Genomic DNA, 21,607 nt, shown 5'->3' on the forward strand with positions numbered 1-21,607 from the left:
GAACCTGCCATACACAATCATGTCTGAGCTTCCAACCACTGTTCAATGACTCAGGGCCTGGATACAAGGGATAGAATGTGATTTAAAGAAAAAACATACTGACTTTTTTCAGAAGCTGAAGTACGGAATGAGGAAACAGCAACTAATGAAGGTAAAGAAGAAAAAAAATCTAATGGCAGATAAACCTGTCCCAAGCACTATCAGCAACCTTTGAATTAAGAACAGCTTGTTTCCATTCTGATTCAGTGGTACAGGCATTCATGTGGTAACTATCACTGTAACATCTGAGCAGACTCTGAAAGCACAGTAGCAAACATTTACCAGCTCTCTCAAATAAGAGCCCGCACTTTGACTCCCTCCAGCACTGAATTTGTTTGCCTTAAGAATTGCAGAAAATGATCCAAGTAGGTTATGGAGACCAGAGGTTTCCTGAACCAGATGTTACCAGAGTTAATGAAATGAATTCTACATCTTGTTCTCGTTCTCATTCTCAGGCAGGTTTTGGCCCAGAAGATGATATTTCTTTGATATCTGACTGTGCTGTTCAAAGCAAAATCCTTGGCATGCACCTGTTTTTTAATGCTTCAAGAGGCAAAACAAACAAATCTGAGGTTATTCACAGGTCTCTATAGCACTGAACATACCAAATCCTCTGCTGTTACTGGTTCTCCTTTCTGGTCATTAGCCACCACCATTTTCCCCAGTCTTTCTTTCATATCTTGAAGGCTGGTGGTAAGTGCCAGGATGGCCATAATCTCACTTGCAACAGCAATATCAAACTGAGCCTGTAAAGTAGAAATGAGAATCATGAACCAAATCAAAGTCAGCTGAAGTGCTCACAGGGGATCACCAGGAATAAACTCAGGAAAGATAAATTTCACACTAGAATTCAAAACAAGTCCTAAATGGTAACTTACAGCTTTTGAGATTACTCAGGACTGGAGTAACTTGTACGTACAGGCTGGGCAATGAGCTGCAGGAAAGCAAAACTGTGAAAAGGGACCTGGTCATCCTGTCCAAGGCAAGTTGAACCTGAGCCAGCAGTGCCCTGGCAGCCAGGAGGGCCAAGCCTGTCCTGGGGGGCATCAGGGACAGCATCACAGCCGGGCAAGGGAGGGGATTGTCCTGCTCTGCCCTGGGGCAGCCTCACCTCAAGTGCTGGGGGCTGGTTTAGTGCCATGACACAAGCAAGACAAAAATATTGTAAAGCATCCAAAGAAGGGCTACAAAAATGGTGACGGAGGGGATGCCATATGAGGAGCAGCTGAGGTCACTTGGTCTGTTCAGTCCAGAGGAGACTGAGGGGAGACCTCACTGCAGTTACAACTTCCTCATGAGGGGAAGAGGAGGGGCAGGCCCCGATCTCTTCTCTTGTGACAGGACCTGAGAAAATGGCCTGAAGTTATGTTGGGAGGTTTAGATTGGATATTAGAAAAAGGTTCTTCACCCAGAGAGTGGCTGGGCACAGAGTCCCAGGGAAGTAGTCACAGAATCAAGCCTGAGAGAGTTCAAGAAGCATTTAGACAGTGCTCTCAGGCACAGAGTGTGACTCTTAGGGATGGTCCTGCACAGGGCCAAGAGTCAGACTTTGATGCATCCCTTTCAACTCAGGATATTGTATGATTCTGTGAACTTCAAACACCTTATATTCCCTCATTAATATTTGCCACTATACTACATTTATTTGAGGACCAGTGTGGCAGACTGCTTAGCCTCTTAGCTCACATTATCCTTAGGGAAGCTCCCTGAAGGATCTTCATTCTTTTTCTGTGGCAGAAACAGAAAATCACCAGATGTCTTTTCAGCTTTACTGGCCTGAGCAAAGGAACACTGCACTGTGGAGGGTTTTTTAATGATTTTTTTCTGTGATGATCTCCAACAGCTTTTTATTCTGGTTTCAAAAACATTCTTGTAACATTTGATCATTCTTTTTCTACTTAAGCTCAAAATTTAGAGTCTATGCTGTTAAGTCTTGTGCTTGACCTATGAAAACATAAAATATATCTCTGCTCTTTTTTTTTTAATTAAATGAACAAATACGTAACTCAAAAAGCACAAAGAACTACATGTGGCATCAGTTCTACTGCTCTTGTAGAAACATGTCCATACTGTGCAGCATTTCAGCACAATGTAAACAACAGTCTTTACTTTTCTTTAAGAGTATAGATTAGTAGTATTTGTACTAATTCATTATTAGTAAAGCTCATGCTGTCAAACATAAACAGAGAATAAAAGAAAAGCCACTAATGTATTATGTGATAGGAATGCAATGTTGGCAGTGATCAAGAACTGCAATTTCTTTAGTAATCTCTCCATCTCCAGCAATTAAAGTCTACATAAAGTTTAGTAACTGATATCCTACTGTTATCCATGTTAAAAAAAAAGCCCAGGACTGTTTCTATCAGACCTCTGGCAGATGTATCCCATACTAACACCAGAGGAATCTGTTCAAATTGAGAACTTTGTCTGTTTTTAAGAAGCATCAACATAGAACATACGCCCTACCACTCTTGTGCATTTGCCTAGTACTTGAAGAGCTTCTGCCCTTTTTTAACCCATGTTCCTGCTTTTAGTTTTTGACAGCCCAGAGCAGCCCCAGTCAGGCTGACCTCTATGTATTATCCACTTGTTAAATCAAAACTTCTGAAGACACCTGAGCACTTTTCTGCTGTGGACATAGGCAGAAAGTCCTACATACCATGGAAAAGAAAAATAATTCTGTAACCAAGATTTCCAGCATAGAGATTCAAGTCAAATGGTGAAATTACAAAAAAGATTTTATGTATTCTTTGGAAGTTAACTTTGTTAGCATTGTGATGACATGGATACCACTATCTTGTCTGAATTGAGAATGTCCTCAGTAAGCCATTGCAGCATATGTAAGACAAGAAATAAGGCTGAGAAGTCTATGTCCAACCCATATGGTGAAATACTTCTACTTTATCAGAATATTTATCGGAAGACACACAAAAACAATTTTTATCATTGTTTCTATATAAACCCCAAAGGACAGGAAACACAATCCCAGGTAGATGCTCAAAGGGTGACATAAAATTTAATTGAAGAAACAGGCACAAAAGATTGTAGTAGCAGGTGCTATTTTAACTCTAATAACCTTTATACACCTATGAAGTGCTGACAGAAGTCTTAGCTGCAAAGTCAGTTTTCTATTGATGAAAGGATCCACCCACATGGATTCAATTGCAGGATCAAGGGCATCAGTCATGTAATACTCTGCAGAAACCACAGCATCCCTGTTCATTAAAATGCAGACTTTTGTGCCTGCTGTGCTCTGCCATTTTACACAGGTGTCATTGATTTTAAGAGTGCTAGAACATCACTCCAAATATTTATAAAATGCATCTGTTAACTATGAAGTCCTGTTTTCTCTGGATCTCTGTCTAGGCTCTGAAATGAGTTTTCCTAACTGCTAACTCTATCTCTTGAGTCACTAAGTCCATGTTAAAATGTGAATGGATATGCAGGAGTCCAACATCTCAATACTGAAAGCATTAATTTTATCTGAGAAAGTACAGAAGCAACATTTGACAGTGATATTGTCAAGTACTACTCATTAATAAAGTAAGCCACATTTAACTCAGCAGTATAATTACAGTGGTAAAGCACTACACAATAAGGCTGGCAGAAGCCAACTTAAAACTAATAATCATATTGAGTCACTAAAAAAAATCTAAATATGTGAAAAGGTCCCAAGTGTTGAAGGAACTCATACCAAATATAATATTTTGTAGTCCCAGCCCATTATCAGAAATTACTATTAGCTTATATTGAATTTCCTGTGAGCTGCAGACAGAAAAATTTCTATTTTGTGCATTCAAAACCAAAACAAGTGAGCATTTCTAGTGGAAGGTGTCCCTGCTTAGGGCAGAGGGGTTGGAACTAGATGATCTTTAAGATCCCTTCCAACCTAAACATCTCTAGGATTTTTATGATTTCTCTTTGCAGTTCTTCTCTCCAATTTGGCTTTACTTTATCTGCTGCAAAAAGTACAGCACTATGTTTTGGTCTCTTTATATGTTAAAGAAAATGGTAAAGAAAAATTAAAGCTAGGATTTCCAAAACTGTGAAATCCTTTTCTCTACCACAAGAGCTATTCACATCAAAGTAGCCAGAACCTCACAAATTTCGTGATCCAGAATGTTAGATTACAAGATCTTCAGCAAATTAGGAACAAGTCCACATCACCACAACGAATTTACTCCTCCTGACACTGCTGTTCCATGCTGCGTTGTTTTAGAAATTCATTTACTTACATTGCACCAGGAACACTTGTTCAGGTGGTGTTGGGAAAGTCTGGCTTTCAATTTATCAGTAAGTTCTTGAATAAATTTCCACAATCTCCCATATAGTACTGCAGGTTAGCTTTTTACACCGCTGAAAAGCATGCACATACTTATTTGCTGAGCTATCCCTTCAAGCCCACATAGTAAAAGCACGCACATGCTCAAAGTTCTTCCAGTTCAGATTCCAAAGTTGAGATGCATGACAGGGAAATGAGAACTCTGAATAAAAAGCTTATTTTTAAACAATTTTAAAAAGAAATTTAAGTGTAACTTGAATTACACGTATTAAAAAAAAAAGAATCATACAAATTAACTTTTTGAGGGCATAAAGGTATCTTGTCATAAGACAATGTTAAACCCCTGACACACACTTTTTAAATTCTTTTGACACATTGTAGAATATGTATTGGTTTCTGTTTCTGAAAATTCAGATTCAGTTACTCATTGACATGATCAGTTTCACTGCAAGATCACTACACAACAGCAACAGACGTCAATATCGCAATTCAAACTATGCTGGAAGAACTGCAGAAACTCCCTCAGCCCCTAACACAAAGTCTGTCCAGAGCATGATTTATTTTATATAAATTTTATACATATATATTATTTTATTTATTTATTTTATATTATGCCTTTACGTACCTGACGGACAAATCCTTTCTCTGTATTTGCCTGCCCAACTGTTATTTTGCGCAGGAATCTGTCATTTGTATCCACCACTGAAATAAGGGAATAGCAAAACCAAAACATGTTAACAAGGACTCGAGAACATGGGTTTTTCCAGACATACCTATTGTTACACATATAAGACTCAACTGCTCCAACAGTGTAACCAGATAGCTACACTTCTGCATATCAGCACTGGCACTGACCTGGTGGCTGCCTTCTAGTCAATACCATTTGACAACAGGTTGAAACAATTCAAATACAGTTTACTTGAACAGCATTTGAAGCTAACAGATTCTTAGTATTCTAACATACAATTTAGTATTTTACCTACATGAGAAAAATCAGTCTTAGTAGATACAAAACATCAGACCTACTTCAAACCATCTGCTTCATTGCTGACTTGTTAAGAATTGATTTTAAGACCAACTGCATGATGTTGGTTAGACTTGGTCAGTTCCTCTTTTAAAGGATGATTATGCTGTCAGATTGGTTCTTCCAGACAAGTATCTTTCACACGCATTCCTACAGAATGAAAAAATAGACTCTCTTTTTAATTTTCTTTCTCTGCAGTCCTAGAAATGCTTAAGTTTGCACCAACCCTAAAATAAAGGGTGCAAGGTACTCTTGGTAAGTTCAGCCTGTAGCTTGGCAATGAACTCAGTCTTCTGATAGACTTGAGTCCTGTTCATTTACAAGTGGAGAGTCCAGGAACCTCCAGAGAAGCTGTCAGTACTCAAGATAAGTGAGCTCCTTCCACTTTTCCTGCTGCTTTTGGAGATTTAAAAAAATTCTGTCTGTACAGAAAAAGATGACATAATTACCCAAGAACAAAAGGGACTTTGAATGTTCATGTTCCACAACCCCAGTTCAGGGATGTGAGTGAGCTGGGAGAAAACCAAGATTTGAGTCACTTCCCCCCTTCTTGGGCATTTCTCTTGGGGCTGTTGTAAATACCACACATACCTTCTTTCCTCTACTCCATCTTTAGGCCCCTTATTTCTTCAGGAATTCCATTTAAGGGATGGTGCAACACAGATCTGGCCAACTCATTTTGGTTTCTATATATACACAGTCACACTCTAAAATACTATACTACTGGCAGAAATTACAGAACAGAGCCTGGTACCTGGAAGCTGTAGCCTTGCACCAAGCTGTGGTACCATATGGCACTAGGAAGCCATATGGCAAGCTGATCTCTCCAGCACAAACTTCTCCCTTCCCTTCCTCAGAAGCTCAGTCTCACAGCACAGCTTAAGCAGACCTAAATGTCTCTCCTGTCTGTGCAGGCACTCCTGAGGGCAGGAACTTGCCTTCCCACTAGCCTGGACAGTCAGTGAGCTGCTTTTTTATCTGGACCTTCCTCGTGAAATCACGTAACCTACACATCCTTACCATGAAAGTGTAACTGCTTCTGCAACTCCTGATCACTGAGATATACTTACTTTCTCATAGCGGTCACTCACTCTCCAAGAAGATTCCAATAGCTGCACTTAGTAGTAATGAAATAAGAAATAACTGCTTTTGCCATAAAAGCAATTTTTCCTTCTCCAAATCTTCCCTCTTCCTTTACCCAAAGTAAACCTTTCACTAAGGTTTAGGTTCAAATAAGTGTTAGGTTTAATGTATCCCCTTCCTTATCCTCTAGAGATGTAAACAGAATCTGACTATCAGGGAAAGACAAAGAAGGAGGAAACTTTCCCACTTTGCAGTATATTGTACATTTTCAAGTTAGTGTAAGCTGACAATGAACTGAAAGTTTGTGATACTTCTATGGAAACAGGTCCTGACTAAAATAATTTTCAGAAGATCTGATAGCTTAGCTCTTTTTCCCTACTAATTCCCTGGTATGTAACAAGCTTCACAGACATATGGACTGCAGAAACAGTCCTAAATAAAACATTCTCCACGTTATCTAAACCATTCCTAAACCCAGGATTTTTTTCTAAAATGTTTAAGGTATGTACATCATATAGAGCTGTGTGGAATAGAAATTTCACTAACATTGTTTGAAATTAATTAAATAACTCCCTTGAGGTTAACAGCTGTTGAGCAATGTTGCCTCCTCCCAAACTCATGCTGATAAAAAAGAGGAGTCATATTACACTAAACATTTATATTACTTCTTTATCCTAATACAGGTCTCTTCCAGACACACTGTGTGACTAATAAAAAACACCTTATGCCACATCCCCAGAATTATCTTGAGAAAAATATCCCGTCTGAGATGACATGCACACAAAGAGCACAGTAAAGCATGGCCAGGACTCCTCCCTTCTCAATAGATTCATCCTTTTTTCTAAGTGTCGCAATACATTCCATTTAACAGTGATAACTTTAGTGTTTGAGAACTAAGAGAGAAAATAAAATCCAGTGGTATTTAGCTCAAAACTTTATGCAGAGTTTACTTCCCTAAGGAAGAAAAAGATAGGTATAGAAATTGAGGTGAACACTGAAATTTGACCCAACAATAGAGCTGGAAAAAGCAGAGGGGAGTTGTCCAAGGGTATCAGAGTGGATGTCAGCTTTCTTGGCAACAGTACCCCATCTTTCATCTCTTTTTTCAAATGAAGCAAACATCTGAATAGACTTCAAAAATCAGAAAAACACATAATCCCTTAAGCCTACTAAGTCTCTTGAGCTATCCGGGCTGCTGGGCTTGGGAGGATGAGGGACCAAAATCAAGAAGAATAAATACAAGTGATCTAGAACTATAACAAACACAGTTAAGAAAAGAATGGCTAAGATCTGCAAAAAGTGCAGAGAAAAGACACTTTAACATGTCTGGAATTAGGTATTACCTAATGTGAGAGCAACTGGGGATGTATTTAAACTGTCAAAGAAACCTATCTTTCAGAATTTTGGCAAAGTCTCTTGAGTTACTGCAGATACTTAACCAAATTCAGAGCAACCTGCTGCACCTGCATTTGTTATGAACCCACACTTCCCACTTGCAAATTGGTTATTCTTGCTGTCAGAGCAGAAACAGCTCTGATTTGGGTAGAATTAAGCAAATTAGGAGGTAAGTTATGATAAAATCCAAGATGAAATGAGGCATTCTGAGTACATACCTCTTTGCCATGTTATGGTTGATGGGTCAATGTCAAGGCGCACAAATTTGCTGATCTCCTCTTCTGTTAAAGTCTCAGGATCAGTCTTGTTTATTCCCAGCCTCTACACACAAGCAAGTTCGAGAAGTGCAATGAAATGGCTTATTTGTTTCAAATGGTGTAGCTGCTCTGGCTTATCGACCCCACACATGTAAGCGATGTGTTTCAATCTTAGTAATACTCTTTTGAGAAAAATGCAAGCTGATCCCATAGTGATTTTTTTACAATTGACATCTTGTTAGATATAAGGAATCATTACACTGAGAATTACTCAATTATACTGGAAATTACGATTCATGTATTTGAATGACATAAAGTCAAACTTTTATTTACTTAATTGCAGCTCACGTGAAGAGAAAAATCCATTTCAAATATAGAGATAGTTAATATGTCATGAATAAAGCAAACACTCCCCCTCTCTCCCTAACCTGTCATCTGTAACAGTGTAAACAAGAACAAACTGAAAATATCCCAAAATTCCGATGGAACAATCTCTGAGCCTGACTCTGCCTTAGAGTCAAGCAGGCATCTTCCTCATTTTAGTTTACTGACTTTCAAGTGAACAGCACAAAAGCTTAAAACGTTATGAGAACTCTTTTCCCCCCTGCCAAAACAGAAGCTGGCACTACCTATGTCCTTCTTTCCACCCCCGAATTCCAAGTGTGCACCTGGCAGCTGTCCATTGCCATACAATGACTGAAACACGATCAGTCAGGACTCATAAGCCAACAACAAACATGGAACTTGCCACAGAAGAATTGGAGCTGTCCTTAAGGGTCATATTCGAGTGGTTCATATTCTCTTTCTCCTACACTAGTGGACTGTGCTCCTCTCTAGGTTTTCATGAGAATGGCACTCTTAAATTCAGACATGTTATTCATACATGAATTGCACAGGAAGCTGTTCTGGAAGCATTCAGGGAGCAAGATGGGATGCAAAAATATACTGAGCATACAAGTGCACCCCTTGAAGGAAGAACACTGTCAAACTGACATCAATAAAACCTCAGAAGTATATGCTATATTAAACTTTCAAAATCAGAAAATATTGTAAAACCAAAGAATGTGAGCTGTCAAATATTACTATACCATAACTGGAAAAGTATTTTAAAAACTCTAATATTTCATCAGAAAAGACACAGCATTTAAAAACATTACTGGTTTATTTCAGGAGAAAAGAATAGCAAAAATGTTAGTTATAAAAATTATATCAGACCCAGATCCTATTACTCGAACGATGATGCTTATAGAAAAAAGTCTAGACTTGATATAGTCATGAGGGTTTATACAAACTCAATCCCATACATCAAATAATTTTAAACAAGTTGTGTAAGAGAATACATTTCATGAAGAGACACCATATAATTGAGGAGAGACTGAATTAACAACTTACTCTCAGACGGGCAAGCTGAATATCAGAAAATCCTCTCACGCCATTAACTACTGGAACCAGCCGATTATACAAAGACTAGAAAAAACACACAAAAAGTTGAAAGAAAAAGTTATAAAAAGCTAATGCTTTTTTAATTTATTTATTCCACCTAATTTCAGTAAGAATTTCCTAACCAGACAGGTTGTGGTAAGAGACTTAAAAAACAATTCTGAGAAGGTGGCAGGGTTCTGAGCTACGTCCATGATTTAACAGTCTAAAATCCAATTACCAGAAATTATTGTTTTTCTCCGTTTCACAAAAAATATATCTATTAATTTTGAAACTTGGAACTTTTTAAAACTTTAACCAAGATCCAAAGTATTTAAACTACAATTATAATTTCCAAACTGGCCTAAATGTACACTTGTACCTTGTGTACAAATGTACGAAGCAAGGGGAATATGACAACCCTGCTCAGTTTTAATACTGCGGAGAGAAAGAAGAGGCTCCTTCTTTGATATTCTCCCTTTCCCTTAAAGCCTCAAGTTAGGATTTAAGGTCACAATATATTTAGCAGAGGGACAAGGATCCAGTTTATTTTCCCCATAACTCCTTCTTCTTAAGGTACATCATACCCTACTACACATCAGAAATAAATACAATTTGTAACTTTAAAGTGAGTCTTCAAATTGCTGAAAAGAATAGGATTATAGGTAGGGAAACAGACTGTTTTAAACTATTTAGTACAGTCAGAAATAATTGTCAATATTCTGGGCATGAGATCCGTATCTTAAAGACCACCTTATAAAAGCTATTTGCCAGAAAAATACATTGTATATGGAAAATTTCCCAGCAGAACAAAAAACTGGCTTCAGCAACAGTTACTGTTCACATGGTGAATAAAATGATAAACAACATGTTTATTTTTTTTCTCTGAAATGCAGTTTATTAAAAACCAAAACCAAAAAATGTCATCTGGATAGGAGAAAATAATTCTCACCTTATCAGATTGAGTATTCTCATGCAAGATCCTAGCATCAATAGCAGCAGCCAGCAAATTATTTGCAGCAGTTATAGCATGAATATCTCCAGTCAAATGAAGATTGAACTAGAAGGGGGAAACAACAAGATCTTTTTATAAGAAAATATTTAATTAAATTCACTAAGACAAATTAGCAGCACAAATCATTGCTATCTCATTGAGACTGCAGCTCTGAGTAGTCAGCTGTCAGGGTAGGCTAAAGATTTCCAGGTGAAAATACACTGAGCCATATGAAGGACTTGTTTTCATCTGTGTACATAGTAAACTACTCAAAGTGTAGCCAAACAAGGCCAAGAACATCTTCATTCTTTGCTAAATGATTCAAGAATAAGAAGCCAAGAGCTACAGTTCCACATCATTAACAGTGAGTCAGTTTAGCATTACTACTAACTGACCTGGACCAGAGGTGTGGATTACTGCTGAATCTACCCCAGACCACAGCATGTATCCTGGCTTTGGGGCCATCTGCCAGCTTTCTGTTAGCTGCAGGAGAACAACTTCACAGGCATGAACTTTGTTAATACAAAGTTTGACAAAGTTTTCTGAAAACTTTGAAATGAGCATCTTAAATTACGTTACACAGGTACTGTATTTTTTATGTGTCCAACAGAAGGAGTTGGAAGGTCAGTTTTAATGGCACTTCAGGGCTGACATTAGAATTCTGCATGGACGAGCTGTGCACTGTCAAGGTGGTTCCTCACTAGTTCTGGCCATAGAGTGGTTTTGCTGAGCTCTAAATTAAGACTCTTGGCATGAACCTGCCACACATTTCCAAACAAGCACTGTGAATATCATAGAATCGTTAAGGTCAGAAAAATCCTCCAAGATGACCAAGTCCAATCTTCAAGTGAACCCCATCATGCCCATTAGGCCATATCACAGACTGCAAGTTGAGGCTGTCTCACCTCCTCCATGGGGATCACTTGAGCGTATCCACCTCCAGCTGCTCCACCTGCACAGGGAAGCATATGGTCACATCAGTTTTGGAAAAAGCCAGCCATCTTTAAACACACAAAGTGAAACATAGAGCAATGATGACACATTTTTGGCATTTTGATTTCTATTAGAAGATCAGTGACGCACCCAAATAAGCATGATTTCCTTAATCTTCCTGGCTTTTTTTTTTTTTTTTTTTTTTTTTTTTTTTTTTTTTTTTTTTTCCCCAGCAGGTAGTAAAAAGGGAATTCCTGCTCTTAAATAAAAGCCTACATGCAATGGGTGGTGCAGGCTCTGGCTACATAAGGGCTACCCTCAGCTCCTGCCCAGATGGAGGACACAGTCATGCACATGCAGCTGCTGGGTGAAAAAACAAAGCAGTCACAAGCAAGCACTGCTTCTGAATGAAACCCTCACACCCTGAGCACTCCTTCCCCTCTATCTCTCATGGTACAGGCAAAGAAATCTGCTCTTGCCTATGCACAAGTCGAGTGAAGGGATTATAGCACTCACATGCACCAGTCTTAGCTGAGAAGCACCAAGAACCAGGAGCCTTCCAGCTGAAACCAAACTTGTTAACTTAAACTTCAGCAAAGCAAAGCAGAGCAGATGGGGAGTGCTTGGCCAGTTAGGCACCAATTTCAGTTGAGAAATGGCAAAAAAAATATTGCATTACTTCCTATCAGCATTGAAAATGGGCTTGAAATCTGGCTGGGTCTTACCTGGCCCCCAGGCTCTTACAGGGTTTCTAGGCAAAAAGGTAGCAGCCCACGATTAGAGGGGACAGCTCAGGAGAACAGAGAGAAGAGGCTCAGATCTAGCCAAACGTGTGCTAAACTCCACAACTCCTAAATTCCTTGTATTGCTCGGAAATATCCAATGTAGACCCTTTCTCAAGGAATAATTAGACAGTAATATTTAGAAACGTATTTAAAGAGTCTCCAAGTAGAGGGGTGGCTGGAAGGGTGTGTACTCACACAAAATTTCTCATGGTTAATTACATCTTTCTGCTTTTCACTATGTTTAGGCTTTATCTGCATTATCAATACATGTTAAGTGCAGGAACATAGGTATGAACTTTGCACAGGAAATCACGTGCAAGAAACCTTAATCTATTAGTTACATCTGTATAAAAAAACCAAACATCCTACTACTGGGATAATCTGCTGAGTGAAGCAATTAGGAAATTAAAAAAGAAGAAATAAATTTTAAAAAAGGGAATAAAGCAGTGTTTCCTTTTAATCTGAAAGAGGTCAGAGGTTCTGCAAGTATTATGTACCTTTCACTCCAAAAGTAGGTCCTTGAGAAGGTTGTCTCAGACAAGCAAAGGAATTAATGTTAAGGTGTGCAGTAAGCGCCTGAACGAGACCAACTGTGACTGTGCTTTTCCCCTCTCCTAGGGGTGTAGGGGTTATTCTAGCAAAACAAGAAAAAAGATTAATCAAATTCTTTGCTGATGTCAGCCTGGCTAAGGATATCAGAACTTAGAGCTTTTGATTTCAATGAAGAATATTTGTACAGCAAATTTCAATAAGATTACTTTATCTTCACAAAAATACTGCCACAATGTTAGCCCCCCAGCTCAAGCTGGAATGCTAATATACATGTGTCTTCTATTTAAGCAATTTACTATGATAGCAGAAAAAGAAGATTATTTTGGCAAAAGTTCTAAAAAGAATATATTGAATTTAGACATTTTTATTACAGCACAAAAGTCTCACCAGTTTCATTAACAAACCATCCATCACAATACTCTAAGCATGTATTAATATTTTTCTGCAGTAATGCATGAGATCTTTTATTCCCACTGCTCAAACTTTGAATGAAATAATAGTTTAGTTTAAGTTAAATAACCAACACTTTTATTTGTAGAACTCAACTATGCCTCTCCAGGTTCCACGTCACCATAACCCTCAACAGTGACAGATCAACTGCTTTTTAAATAAAACAAGACACAAAATTCACTATATTCAATTGAACATGATTTATTGTACACTTTTGTTTCAGAGATTTAAGGGTAATAGGGGACAATGACAATCACAGTCCATACAAAAGCTTAAAAGACTCATTCTACGGGTCCCATATTTGGACCATGACTGAAACAGGACAGAATTTTAAAAATACCTCCAAACTCAAATCAGAGACTCTAACCTCCAGTCTATTCTTGTCTCTAGAGGAGACTCTATCTTTGCCCCTTTAATAAAGGGGCAATGACAGCTCATTTTGCAAGTAGAAAACTTCATCAGCCTTCAATGAATGAGAGACACCACAGTTTAGATGATTGTCTCCCTTTCAACATCAGCACATTTGTTTATGATCCACATTAAAAGTGTGTGAGGAGTGCTAGGGTTTTTCTTCTGTTTTTCTTTCTTGAGGTATGAACACATCTCATGGCTCTAAAATGCACTTCCATGATTCTTTTGAGGCACAGCATTTCTTTTTCTGACTAGCAAAAGAAGAAGGCCCAAGTCCTTTTTCCACTCCCACCATTCTCACACAAATCTTCCTTTTTGGCAAAGTGTAACCATTCGTATCTTTGGTGCCTTTTCTACCTGCAGAGAAGTACTTTAGTAAAGCTGATAAGAACTGATGTTCATTCCTAAGGAAATACAAGCATGCACATGGATCCTAGTCAAAGGCGAATCCTTATCCTGCGACCTCTTCAAAATTTGAGCTGAAACATCTAGCTCTAATTAGAAACACTTCCTTCCCCAATTAGTAATTTTTCCAAGATACTGCTATCCTCAGATCACAATTCAAATGGCACAAAAACATTAGTGTAATTGTAAGAATCAGCTTAATTCAGTCAGTTCACAGATTGGCAAAAGCTCTTCTTCATCCCACAAAAGAAAATAGATGAAAAACATTAACTTTTCACAAATCTATCTTTTACAGCATCATCAGATCCTTGGCTTTTACTTTAAAAAAGATGTCTTGGATAGATAAGTCTGGAAAAATTTGGCAGTTTGGAAGCAAGTCAAATTTACATCTTTATATTGTTCTAGAAAAAAAAATTCAATTCAGAAAAGTAGTCTTTTAACTAAAGTTTCAGTGAAATCAATGGGGTTAAGCACATCTATAAGAGATTCTATGAATTCCTCACTTTGATCTACTCCTATGTGACCATGGGCCACTTACTTTGGGCATTTGGTTTTATCAATTTTCTCCCACATTTTAAAATATTGTGTTCACCAACCATCAGATTCTAAAACATCATCGATAACTGATTATTCAGACTATTTCATTATCCTAGAATGGCACTTTTTTGACTTAAAAAGGAATTCACAGAATTCTAGCAAAGTATCTGTGTAGAGCCAAAAAAAAGGTGGGAGATTCAGAGCATATCATTTATCTACTCTCAAAAGCAGATCTGGTCCCTGTAGTTTTTTTAATCCATATTAGGCCTTCTTATTTCCTTCTGATCTACTGCAAGAGCACAGAACGCTACTACATTTCTTTCACTTTCAAATTTGCAGTTCCTAGAAGAAAGGATACTTTTAATCTCTACATTGTCAGGACAGGGAGCCCTCAGGGTTTTACTGTTGCCACAGGGATAACTTCCTTTTTTCCCACCACTCTTTTTCTCACCTCCTTTTTGTCCCTGCACCCTTACTTTTACAAATGTGTTTCTTTCAGAGCATCACAGCCAGGTTAACTCACTTTTACTACCAGTTTCACCTTCTGACTACTATTCTAACACTGGTTTCCCCAAACCCAAACAATTCTTAGCATGGTTTCTCCTTACCCCCTGTTCTCCAACTATCTCATTCACTTTTGTCTATTGTCCTAATCTCATTTACTTGATCCTCTTATTCCTGTGCATTAAAAGCAGATTCAAGGAATATATGAGTAATCCTGAGGCATTACTGTGTTCAAAGATTTAATAAGGTAACAGCTTTTGAAGCTATCAATTATTTAAAAATAATAACAACAAAACAAAAAGAAAAACAATAATGAAACACCCAAAAGGAAAATATTCTACTATAAAAGAGACTATAATGGTTTACTGGAAATTACCAGTAAAGAATTTTCCATGGACCTAAAAAACCCAGTGCATACAATGGCTGCAGTACTAACAGAAAAATTTGCATTTGCAGGGCATCCTGTTGGTGGCTACCTCTATTCTTGAGCATCAGACATATGAAGTTAACACTCAAGAGAATTCAGAGACACCATCCCTAGTTATGTACTTGGTTCAGCTCAAAACATGGCAGGTGGCTGGTCTGGCATGCACAGCGACACAGGGACTCTTTACAACCCTTACAAAACCAGCAAAACCAAAGATGCAGTCTCCTATCCAGCAAAGGAAAGGAAATTGCAATTGAGAAATGCATAACCAGAATGCATGTTGGTAGCATAAAGAATACTATCTACATGTCACAGAAGAAAACAATGCACAATCAAGTGTCAAAATGCTCTGGTAACTTGAGTGGCCTATTTAAAAATGACTATGTAACATGAACCAGAAAGCACTGGGAGTTTTCTATGAGATAGACCTTTTTCCAGAAAGCAAGAAGAGAAACACACCACTGCTCATTGATAAAACTGGCAGGAAAACCTCAAGAGCTAAACAGTTATTAGTTTCAACAGTTACCAAAATCTCAGCTTTAAACATTTGTTAAAAGAAAAAAAGTGCCTGAAATTAAAAGAAAATTCTATTCCAATAATTTTCCTTCGGAAGCTTATTTTAAATATCTTTCCTTTTGTATCTGCTCTTTGATTGGGTTTTATAAATAAAATAATCCACTTAAGCTGTTTTGTGGACATTGAGCTGCTTTTGCTGGCTACTTTATCGAGCCTACACTCTTGCAGCTTAGGTCACTTGCTCACATGGATATAAAATTACAACTGCCAATGGATAAATTTAGCTCAACTGTGCAATGCTGTGTTTTAACTTTATGCAAATTGAGGAAAAATCTCCTTTAAAATGCAATGAATTTTAATGAACTTCAAGCGACTTTAATGGCCATTTGCATTATTCTTCAAGTTACCTTAGTATGTTTTCAATCAAAACACAGAAACCCCACAATAATTTTCCGCCTTAAACTTTGCCACCTACCAAGCAGTCATCAGCAACTTGGCAAAGTAAGTTTTCCATAATATTGGAAAGCCTTCTCTCTTTATGTATATCAAAACAAAGATAAGAATTTGCAGAGTTTTTGTTTGTTTGTTATACATCACATTAGCTTACAGCAGAGCTGTTTCTGTGGGAAAGCTACATGAGGTCTCCCAAAGAGAAAATAAACAAATAGGGAGACATACACTGCACCAGCTGTAACCTCCTCATAGCTACTCCAGCCACCATGACTCCAGCAAGAACTTCACTGGATATGTGACAATTCTCTTTCAAATTTCCAACATTCAACTCATAGGTATCAGCAGATTCAAAGATTTTAATGAGTTCATAATTCCTGTGATCCACATGGAAACCTGTGGAACCAGGCCTATGGAGGCCACGGGCAACTGAGTTCCCAGCTACAAACGCCTCCCATCCTAGATGACAACTATCAGAAACATATTTCTGAGCACAGAAGTGTCACAACTGCTGTCACCTCATGGAGAGGAGGTCATGACAAACTTGGAGTGGCATCCTTGGGTTGCGGCTGGAACTTCCAAATACAAAAGCACAGAGACAACTATGAAGCTAAAGTGACTGAGCAAAGACAGGAACAGACTGAGGAATCCTCCACTACAAACTCTCATAATCCACTACAGACTCATACAAGACAATCCCAATCAGGAGCTGTGTAATGACATGACCAATACATGACAACTGTCTCAACTGTGACTTTACTTTGGACTGTCAGACAATTGAGGGCATCAACACAAGGGTATTTTCCCCTCTTATCCTCCCCTGTATCTTTCCTCTAATTTTTGTTTTTTCTTATTTTTAAGCACCTTGCAGCCCAAGAGATACAGCTGTCACTCTGATCTTTTTCAGCCTTCTGATGTTTGCATTTTTATAGTAGAGTTTCTCACAGATTTTCATGTAAACAAAGTGATGTTATTGTAAACTGTCCTTCTTTTTTATCATTCTTCTCTTGAGGAAGGACAATTGATGGCCTTCTAGTTTGACCAGTGTAGTTGGAGAGATGTCAACCTCATCTTCCAATCTGTGGTCATTGTCCAAAATCTATATAAATTGAAGTAGAAAAATAAACTTTCCTCTTTTTGCCCTGACAACTTGACTGTTCATTTTGTGTCCTATAGCAACACACAGTAAAAAGAAATAGAATCCATTTTTGTTTTCGTCCATTTTTACTTCACTGAAACAGTAGTTCATCACAGAACAATCTATTAATGTTAGGAGAAAGGTACTGATTTTAAATTTCCAGCATTCAAAATCCAACACACTGCTTGTTAAAAGCAGCATTGCATTTCATAATTTTCCCACTTTTTATTCTTCCTCATCTTGCATTTTTGAAGTGAACAAGTTTCCAGAATTATCTGCTAAAAGCCATAGCACTGTAGCATTTAGAAACAAGATGCTGAAACATACACACACATAAACATAGATTCTAACAAACTGCAGCTGTATTTTCATGTTGTGTCTGTGAATATGCCATCTACACACTTGAATGCATGATTAGGTTACCCTGGACCCTAAACTTAGCTCCTAGGTGAAGCACAAGCTGCATTCACTTGCATGGTCTCAGCTGGCAATGAGTAGAGGCAGTTTGAGTTAACAGATCCTGCGACATTATTTAGCATCCTAAATTCCAGTTTACAGGCAGTTGATGCCCAAGAACCAATCACTCCATGTTAACTTGTGGCTCTGCCCCCACAGTGTCTTAACACAAGCCCTATAGCAAGCCAAACACAAAGAAAATAAAAAAACAAGAATGGAAAAAAAAAAGATAAAAGAATGGTCTCCATATAAAAGTAAATGGAATTTATAAAGAAATAAATTCTTCATCCTGTTTTCAGATGTCATGATCTGTTAATCAAACTGCAGTATTTCAGCAAACAAAGTTTATGCTGGAAGAGACATTTAACCACATTTGCTTGCATTTAGAAAGAACAAAAAAGATTTTGCAGTTAGCAACTTTTTAAAGAGCCATAAATACAACTATCCTCAGAGATAAAAAGATACATTTCAGTTGCATTTTGCTGTTCAGAACAAGAAGTTTGGTCTTTAGCATATCAAGAATAAACTAGACATGCATTTGCAGGAAATATTTATAAACTCCTAGACATTGTGAAACGTTTAAATCTGAATGTGCAATTAAAGGCACAAATGTTGCTGGCAGCATCACGGGTGGAGGTTGGAGGTTTTGCACTTTCTTGACTACACACACACACTTTACACTCTTTTCACACATGAGAACTTCCCATCATACATTACAACTATTTCCACCAGAACCATAAGCATTTACCTTAAATGTTTCCTCTGAAGCACTGAAAATTTATTCTGAAGACCTATATTGCATCATTCTAAAAGAATTTTTAAATCTCTTTGGTTATTGTGAACAAACATAATAGTCCAAATGGCAGGTTCTGGTTGACCCTGCCTTGGCAAGGGAGAGAATGAAGGCAAATGAGGATTTGATGAGTGATACTTGATTTTCATTGCATTGAACATTTCCCCATCAGACAGAGTTCCCTGCTTTTCTAAAAATCATTGTCATCTGCTACAGCCATTTCAGCAAAGGAGAGCAGCTGAGAGCATATAAACACACATTATATGTATATTTTACATATACTATATTTCGAAGTCAAGCTTTGAACTCTCTCAGAAGAGGATGTTCCCACTATTGTAGCAAGCTTGCCCAGGCACTCCTCCTGCAGCAGATGTGGCTTTAACCACTAACCCCACAAGATGCAATGACTTCAGAGATGTTACAAATAGCAACACATTGCATCATCAGTTTGGGTAGGTACCAAACCCAGCTCTTTGTTTCTGAAACACTATTCTGTGTTGGTACATTTTTTATGAAAACTTAAAAGAGGATACAATTTTCTACTTTTTGCCAGTTTTTCATTTTGCTGGTCAAAACTTCTGCATTTCTTCCACATGTAGATGCACTTCTTTGTGACAACTGCTTGAGATACCTTCTTTGAAGGAGAACGGGAGACAAAGCAGTGCAAAGAAACATAAGCACTGATGCATGCAATCTGACACAACTAAAATCCCCCCCAAATGGGGCTTTTGCAACTTGCTGTCTTTGCACCACCAGATATCTTCAAATAACCTCTTCTTCTGTGAGAGGTTTGTTGCTGGGGAGATCTGGATTGGTCTGCAGCATGATGACCAATTGGTGCTGTTGACATCATGAGCATGAAAATACATGGCAGTAACTTTCTTCAAACTCAGCCAAATGCTGAACCTGTTTTTGTTTCTCCAATGCCACAAAAAAACCCCCTCAAACAAAAATAAAACTCTACCAAAGGAAACGAAGCTCAACCAGCTATTACTTCCTTCTCTAAACTGCTCCAGCATCCTCCAGGAATATCTTTAATGCTGGACTTCTATCACATAGCTTTGGGGACAGCTTCATATCTTGCCTGCCTCACCTTTTTGACATGGAGTCTCTGAGTCTACAACAGCTCCATGTCAGACAGTGCCAGAAATTCAGGTTGTTCCCACAGGAAGGCAGTAAAGCAAGCAGCTTGAGAAACACTAGCAAAGGTGAGTAATCAGTAGATCAAGGCATTCTCCTTTTAGATCAGCCAATATTTCATTTTAAACCTCAGTGGTTTTACTTAAAAGGAAGCAACCAACAGAGTAATTCAGAATATAAAGAACACACTGCAATTTAAGTATTAATTAAAACCTTCTCATGTTTGTCCACAATTAGAAGTTTCCATTTAGTAAACCAGGTGACTGAAAAGGTTGTGTCACTGAATGCAAGAAAAACCTGAAACTCTTCAGAAAAGAAGTGCATAATTCCTGCTGAGCATTGCATTTGCTGAAATCGTGGGAAAAGCAGGCAGGATAAGCCTGCCTGGAGACATGTCTACATTTCAGAGAAAAAACACGTCTTTTTAAACTTTGTAATCTGTTCTTCAATAAAAAAAGTATTTATTGTTAATATCAACAGATTAGCATGTAGCTTCTGTTAATGTTTGTTTATAAACAGCCACAATGCAAGTAGCCTTAAATATCCAAGTTAAACATTTAAAATTCTGATAAAACAGTAAGAAAAACTCCATTCATCAACACAGAATCATGGAACAAATTACCTTTTATAAAATATACTTTACTTCAGTAACAAGAGTTTGGAGACAAAGCTGTGTTACTTCAAAAAAGTTCAAAACCTGCTCACTTTCAGAAGGTCAACATACAGATGAAAACATTCAAGATTCTTATTTGTGCAGAGTATAAAAAATATGTAAGTTGCATGTTTATATTAGTAAGAGTGGGAACAGCAGACATTAATGACATTACACAGCATTCTTACCCAGCAACTAGAACATATTTTCCATCTGGTTGATCCTTTAACCTTTCCAGCAGGGACAAACGTACTTTGGCTTTGGTTTGGCCATAGATCTCAATTTCATCTGTAAGCAATCCTATCTCCTTGGCAAGTACATCAACAGCTTTTGGACTCTGTGCTCGGGAAATCTCAATATCACTGGAAAAGAAAACAAATAAGGGCCAGGAGATTTCTCTCAGCTTAGGTGGTCGACGACAGAGCACAAAACAACAGCAAATAATCCAACAATGGAGTTATTGTAATGAGTTTTTCAATTCTCTCTCACATTTTAGTAACCAAACCTAAATATTAACTAACACCTAATATAACATTGAAAAATCACGTACAGTGTTTGTTAATTGTTACAATTTCACAGAGAGCTCTCGTTTAATCAGATTCCAAGTATTACATAATGCTTTCATATCAAGCTAGAAACGAGTCTGCTGGATGCTCAAGCGTTTCCCACTGGAATGGATGTTTCGGCGTTTGTTTTTCCCTTTTGTCCTCCTCCCTCACAGCATATTTCAGCACATACAATTTACTAAAAAGTGCATGCATTCCTTGGCCAACCGTCACACCAACACATTGGCTAAACCCAAAGCTTGTGCGCGCAGCGCCTTTCATGCGAGGGCAGCGCCAACATTGCTACTCCCTCATGAGGGCACCAAAGGAAACCAGGCATTTGAAGATCAACTCATGCACTTCTAAAACACAGCTAAACTAAGAATAGCCACAGAGCGGAAATCTAAAGCACAGGGCTCA

The 21,607-nt window shown here is 38.0% G+C and overlaps 1 protein-coding gene across 2 annotated transcripts in view; it reads right to left on the reverse strand.

The window, feature by feature from the left end:
- MTHFD1L (methylenetetrahydrofolate dehydrogenase (NADP+ dependent) 1 like) overlaps positions 1-21,607 on the reverse strand; it is a gene marked incomplete at its 5' end in the record, with an annotated part of 145,651 nt that overhangs the window by 98,390 nt on the left and 25,654 nt on the right. For both annotated transcript variants that reach the window (XM_083858196.1, XM_083858195.1), the window contains 8 exons: positions 645-785; positions 4,947-5,023; positions 8,042-8,144; positions 9,473-9,547; positions 10,452-10,559; positions 11,399-11,445; positions 12,709-12,845; positions 20,831-21,004. In XM_083858196.1, coding sequence (XP_083714322.1) covers positions 645-785; positions 4,947-5,023; positions 8,042-8,144; positions 9,473-9,547; positions 10,452-10,559; positions 11,399-11,445; positions 12,709-12,845; positions 20,831-21,004 — 862 coding nt within the window. The remainder of the gene's footprint in view (positions 1-644; positions 786-4,946; positions 5,024-8,041; positions 8,145-9,472; positions 9,548-10,451; positions 10,560-11,398; positions 11,446-12,708; positions 12,846-20,830; positions 21,005-21,607) is intronic.

Source organism: Zosterops lateralis (genome assembly GCF_965231275.1).
Source record: "Zosterops lateralis genome assembly, chromosome: 3".
In the NCBI taxonomy this organism is placed as follows: domain Eukaryota; kingdom Metazoa; phylum Chordata; class Aves; order Passeriformes; family Zosteropidae; genus Zosterops; species Zosterops lateralis.